This window comes from Oryctolagus cuniculus, chromosome 2, assembly GCF_051225735.1.
Source record: "Oryctolagus cuniculus isolate XC-2025 breed Fujian yellow rabbit chromosome 2, ASM5122573v1, whole genome shotgun sequence".
NCBI classification, from domain to species: Eukaryota; Metazoa; Chordata; class Mammalia; order Lagomorpha; family Leporidae; genus Oryctolagus; species Oryctolagus cuniculus.
This window is the reverse complement of record NC_142868.1, coordinates 65530365-65536531: the sequence shown is the minus strand read 5'-3', so window position 1 is coordinate 65536531 and position 6167 is coordinate 65530365. Positions and strand designations below refer to the sequence as shown.

Genomic DNA, 6167 nt, shown 5'->3' with positions numbered 1-6167 from the left:
TGATTAAAAAAAAATCCCTGATTAGTTCAGATCTGGGAAAACACAGGAATAACTTCTACATATTTAACTTGTGCTACTTATGTTTAGTCCATTTTCCCACTCTAATACAAATGGACTATAAAATACCATATTTGTCTGCAATTTCACCATCATTGCTCAAGGTGTAGCATCTATTAAGCTCCTAGAAAGCTCAAAGACCAAAAAAGACCTCGTCTGTTGGACCAGTCTGAAGAAAAATATACAATAGATTAATGCAGTCAGAATCACCTGACACAGAAACAAGATTCCATTTCATTACTGACAATCATAATTCAAGTGAACAATCTCATTGAACGCAGCTCTTTTCTTCCAGCACTCTTTCTATAAGATTTGTAAACACAAACCATCTAGTTCTAGATGTGAAAATTCTAATTTCCTATCACTATAAAAACTACCTGGTTATAATTTATGAAACTTTTGACTAATTAGAAGACCACAAGAACTGGCTCTTAGAAGGGGAGGAAAAAAAAACACAACTTCTTGAAAAGGTAAAATAGCTTAAAGCATTTAATATCTAAACAAATCAATCTGTTAATAGTAGTCACAAAATAGGCTTAATATAGAAACCCACATTTATGTCTTTAAGAAAAAGTGTAAATTGTATTTTACCTCAAAACATAAATTAACCCGCTTAAAGAATCAGCAGCGGTGAAAATCATGGTGAATTTTAACAGCTTCAGAATAAAATAACAGTAAGTACTTTATACTGCTTTGTATCTCAAAAATGCTTACAACTTCTCATAAAAATAGTCTGAGACAACTATTTTTTCTTTTATTCTTTAACAGACATGTTCAACATTATGGGCAACATTCTTAAAACCTTAAGCTTCACAGACTTTCAGACATTCAAATACTGTGGTCCCCTTTTCTTTGATGTGGTTTATTCAACTAGGAAAAAAAGCATGGTAGACAACTTAATACATTTTCACCAAATTGATAGTACAAAAGTTTTTAAGACTACAGAACTACACGTCGTACCTAATGTATCATTAAAAATAGAAGACAGTATTTTCTCCAGCAAATAAAACAGCATACTGGTATGCTGTTAATGCAACTTTTTAATGTGTATTGTCAATCATAAATTATTTACAACCTCTATTTTTGTGAAGAGAACTAGAATGTAAATTTTCTGCAAAACTGGAAAAAAGCAATACAAAAATTTGTGAAAGCCTATATTTTATATTGTACAAAAGTAAGCCAGTTTTTCTCTTCAAATACCAGATCCTATATGCAGTTTTATTTGGGACATACTACAGTAATTCTTGAGGATGTTTTAATGCTGGAGGCAAGTTTACAGGTCTTGACTCTTCATCAAGAAGTACCAGATCTTCTATTTCACTGCCTCTGTATTTCCTTTTACATATTTTTACCACCACCTTTTTCTTGAGGAATAGCTTCAGTGCTTCTCTTGATGCAACCGCTTTTGCATTTTCTTTGCTTTTTCCACAACCAGTGCCCAAATACACAGACTTGCACCTCAGCTCACAAACAATACTTTCTTGAGAGCTCTTATTTTGAGGCAGGTCCGCCAGTTCCTTTAGTGGCACAAAAAACACATCCAGCGTGGCTTTCAGAGCCTCAATTGCTGCCTTTAGAAGCTCCCCATGATTCACAGTGGGGCTGAAGCCTCCAACAGCGACCAGCTTCCACGCCACCGTTTTGTACAGTCTATTGAAGAAAGGCTGCTTCTGTTTCACGTCTTCATTGGTTAACTTGCAACAAGAGAATTTGACAGAACTCTCACTCGACTGTGAAGTACTTTTGGAAGGCAACTGTGAGGTGCTACTCTGAGAACTACTCTTAGAGGCCAGCTGGGATATACTCGCTAAGGAAGTGCTTTTAGGAAGCAGGGATCCACTGGAGCTGCTCTTGGAAGCTAGCAAGGACGCAGCTACCTGGGAAGTGCTTTTGGAAGTTAGCAGTGACGAACTTGTTGCGGAGCTGCTCTTGGGAGTGAGTAATGTGCCTGACGAGGCGCTGTTTTTAGAACCACTCACCTCTGAACTAGTTTTAGAAGTTAACCCACTTGAAGGTGTCTCTGAACTAGGTTTAGAAGACAATAATGGCAACTCTACTTCTGCGCTTCCCGAGGAACCCAGCAAGGGCACCTCGACCTCTGCACTGCTCTGAGAAGCTGAGGCTGAAGAGCCTTCCACAGCACTCTTTTTAGGTGATTCACTTTGTTGTCTGCAATCAGTGGGCTGGGTCACATGACTATTCACACTAGATTTCAACAATGAAGAAACAAATGATGCTGAACCCTGTTTATCTGCAGCTTCTGATTCAGCTTTTCCAGATCCCACTGTTACCTGAGAGGAAACACTGCTGCCGCTGTGGCTGGAAGCAGATCGATCTCCATCGCTTGAGGAGCTGTTCTGACTGGAGACGCCAGAGCTCCGAGCTGAGTTCCCACTGCTCTCCGATTTGCCGGATGACCCCATACATGCTGACCTGTTTTCCTGCTGAGCCGCTACACGTTCTGTTCTGGCAGAAACTTTTGCATGATCCTGCTCAACTGCAGAATTGTTTTTTCCTTCTAGGACTCGTTTTTTGGGTGGTTCTTCTACCCCTTCTAAAAAAAAAGGAAAACACACATGACTAAGAATACCTCATAAATACTCAACTGAGAAGACAAACACTAAAGTAAAGCAAAAGGTGAAAATATTTCAGGACTAGTTTCTTTTAAAAATATGAAAATAATCAAGTTCTTAAAACAGTGTTGAATATCATTAATTTCTAATATTAAAAAATTAGACAAATTAGACACTTCAAAATCTAAAGCAAAGAAAACTATCAAATTTAGAGATTAAAACACATACAGTTTAACATTCCAACTTGACTAGTTAACATTATATAAATTCTGGCTTGTTAAAAAAAATTAGTATTAACAGTAATTCCTAACGATATCAAACTTAAGTTCTAAACTCCTATGTATGTTCACATCTATGATCTGCTAACCATTGCTACTCGATATCCCTCTTTTCTTCACCTTGGCAACCAGTTCATCTCTTGTTGTATGGATTGGAGCATCTGTCACTTTGATGCCTTCAGCCATACTAAGTATTTTATCCATAACTTTTTGAGGGTACCTGAAAAAAAAAAAAGGAAAAGAAAAATCACTTTAAAAAAAAAGAGTTTTTTCTAAGCTACCCCCTTTGGCGTGCAAACACCCGGCCACAAGACTTGCATTTCCTGGTTGCAATCAAGAAACAGTACCAACCGCCAACAACTTTCTGTTTCCCGGAATCCCGTAAACAAATGCCCGAGTCTGGGAGGCGGGGTTCCTCCTTCCAAACCTTGAAGCTCAGTTTCCATCCGCAGAAGCGCTGTCAGCTGAACACCAACTCCACCAGCAGCCCCCCGCGACACGGGGGCCCCTCAACACGGTCTGAGAGTCACGTCGGCTCGGGGCAGGGACGCCCTTCTCACCCTTAGAGGGCAGACGGTGCCGCCAATTCCCGCGCTTAACTTCCCCTCCCCACCGAGACCGGTCGGCGGACGATCCGGCGTCCGGGGGCCGCCTAAGGACGCTTCCTCACTCACCGGCACCCGAGGAAGACGTGGTTTGCCCAGGCCATGGAAAAGGAGATGAGCTGCTGCAGCTGCCGATTACGGGTCCCGCTTTCGGCGTCGGCGGCTTCGACCGTGTGAGCGCCGCCGGCGGGGGCCAGGTCCCCGGCGTTGCGGAGGAGAAACTCCCGGCGGTGGCGCCAGTGTTTGTCAGTCTCGCCCTCGCAGCGCAGTGCCTCCACCCAGGCGGCCACCCGCGGGTTCTGGCTCAGGTACTCCGACACCTCCTGCGCCATGTTGGGCCTGCAGGCCGCCGAGGCCGCGAGCAGACGCTGCGAGGCGGGGTGCGCAGGGGCGAGCGGCCCTGTCACTGCGGCCTGCACCGGCGGCCCTCCAGAGAACGCCCCTCGAGAGGCCGAAACGCCAAACAACAGCGCCGGGAGCTGCTGAACCGCCCACTTCCGCCTGCCGCCGGCCTCGTCCCTTTTATAACCTCGCCGCCACCGCGCGCCCGCGCGTCCTTCCGGCGCGAGCCGGCTCTCCCAGGACGCTTTGCGGCCTCCGCGCTGCGGAGGCGGAGCCGGAGGGCTGGGGCGGGGAGGAGAGGGGAGGCGGGCGCCGGGCGCCGCCCGCCCTGGCAGGGAGGTCCTACGCGGGGTTCGCCCGGGTAGCCCGGAGCCCGGGCGGGAGCCCCCAGCAATCCGGCTTCGCTTTGTGACGCGGGGCGCGGCGCCTCGCGGGGAGTGGAGGTTGGGCTGGGACCTGCCGGAAGGCGGCCGCGTCCTGGTAGACCTTGGGCCGCCGCTCTGCCGCGCGGGTCTGCGGGTCTCCGCCCCGCGTCGCTTGCTTTCCAGCGGGGCCAAAATAAACAAAACCTCGCCTCCATTTTTTTTTTTTTTTTTTTATTATGTCGGAGAACAGCTTCTCGCTCCGTGGTAAACGTAGACAGCCTGAGCACTCCGAGACCATCAGGGTCCTGAGGGCACTTGGGGACGTGGAATGCCCACGAAATCGGAGTGATAAAAACCACGGGGCCGCACGCCCGTGGAGGGCGGTCTGGGAGGCGAGCTCCTGCCCCCGGGGTTGGGTTTGGCCTCCGCAGTGTCTTAGGGCTCTAAGACCCGGGCAAAATCTCCGTCGTCTCCCCGCTCGTTTTCTGCCCGTGACGAGAGAGCGCTCTGCGGCAGCTGCATTCGGTATTTTTGGTGTTCCCCGAAGTTAACTCTGTTGCCTCCAACTGGACCAACAGCCGGGAGCTGGAGTGGGCTGTGCCCGTCCCTCTGCCACCCGACTTGGCCCTCTCACGGCGGCTTGTTCTAGTTTGCAGTGTCCGCAGTTAGCACACGCGCTGCCGCTTGCCCGCTCCGTGTTGAGGTCCAAGTCCAGGTTACATGTGTACTCTAAGATGAGTACATTTTAATAAGGCCAAAGGTTGTGAAATGTAAATGTCCTTTGGGTAAATGTTGTGGGTTTTGTTGTAAAAAATGCTTGAGTAGCCGCTCTGGCTCCATTAGTAAAAAAACAAAGGTCACTTTAGATAAAGTCAAATTAATGATATATGTATACATACAGGAGCAATCAAAATCCAGCTAGCTTATGAACACAATATTGCCTTCTTTCCTACCCTGCTAAAAGAAATGACGTAAAAATAAGAGGCACAAGGAAAATTTTAAATTGGGGTATTGTATAGTTTTTACTATTTCCCCCCTCCTTTTCACAGATAATTGCTGAAAATTTAGAAGGATAAAGATGATTGAAGAAATCTAACTACTTTTTTAAAAAGACATTTATTTATTCGAAAGGCGAGTTAGAGAAAGAGAAGTCTTTCATTTGCTGGTTCACTCCCCAAATGGCCACAAAGGTCAGAAATGGGCCCATCCGAAGCCAGGAGCCAGGAGCTTCTTTTGGGTCTCCCATGTGTGGGTGCAGGACTTGGGCCATCTGGTAATTGCTTTCTCAGGCCATAGCAGAGAGATCCGGATCAGAATTGGAGCAGCCAGGACTTGAACCAGCACCTGTATGGGATGCTGGAACTGCAGGCGGCAGCTTTACCCTGCAGGGCCACAGCCGCAGCCCCAGAAGTCTGACTACTTAAAGATGGAACATTTTTATGGTTTCTCCTTTCATGAAGTCTTTGGCATGGACGTTACAGCAAGTAAAAGCATTTACGGTTTTACCTAGGTAGTTCTTGTGAACTTAACCAAAAACTTTCTTTTTTTTTCTTCTTGTTGCTCTGTAGCCTTCCATTTATGTACTCCATTACCTTGAAGGAAGAGAAAACAGCTTGAATTTCAAAATAATTTATTAACATTATAATACAAGATATATAGTCTGAAAGCTGGAGTTCTTATTTACAAAAAAAAAAAGGTGCTTGACAGAAAAGTTACATGAATTTTTCTTTTTGATTTTTTCTTTTTAGATTTATTTATTTGAAAGATAGCATGATGGTAGGGGAAGGGAGAGTCTTCCATCCACTGGTTCACTCCACAAATAGCCACAACAGCTGGGTTTGGGCCACGCCAAAGCTAGGAGCCAGAAATACCATCTGGGTCTCCCACGTGGGTGGCAGAGAGTATAAGCACTTGTGCCGTCTTCCACTTCTTTCCCAGGTGCATTAG

General features: G+C 45.9%; 1 protein-coding gene across 1 annotated transcript; it reads right to left on the bottom strand.

Annotated features, from left to right (window-relative positions):
* Positions 1 to 519: 519 nt before the first annotated feature.
* CDKN2AIP (CDKN2A interacting protein) lies at positions 520 to 4399 on the bottom strand. Its single transcript, XM_002709488.6, has 3 exons — positions 3583 to 4399; positions 2998 to 3128; positions 520 to 2611 (listed from the first exon to the last, which is right to left on the bottom strand). Exons 1-3 carry the CDS (start codon positions 3843 to 3845, stop codon positions 1290 to 1292), a joined length of 1716 nt encoding a protein of 571 aa, XP_002709534.4. The 5' UTR covers positions 3846 to 4399; the 3' UTR covers positions 520 to 1289.
* Positions 4400 to 6167: the final 1768 nt, after the last annotated feature.

Coding starts and splice junctions, on each gene's coding strand:
- CDKN2AIP (XM_002709488.6), bottom strand. CDS start 3,845: ATGGCGCAGGAGGTGTCGGAGTACCTGAGCCAGAACCCGCGGGTGGCC. Junction 3,129..3,582: donor CACGTCTTCCTCGGGTGCCG/GTGAGTGAGGAA, acceptor TTTTTTTTTCAG/GTACCCTCAAAAAGTTATGG. Junction 2,612..2,997: donor AGGGATATCGAGTAGCAATG/GTTAGCAGATCA, acceptor CTTTTTTTTTAG/AAGGGGTAGAAGAACCACCC.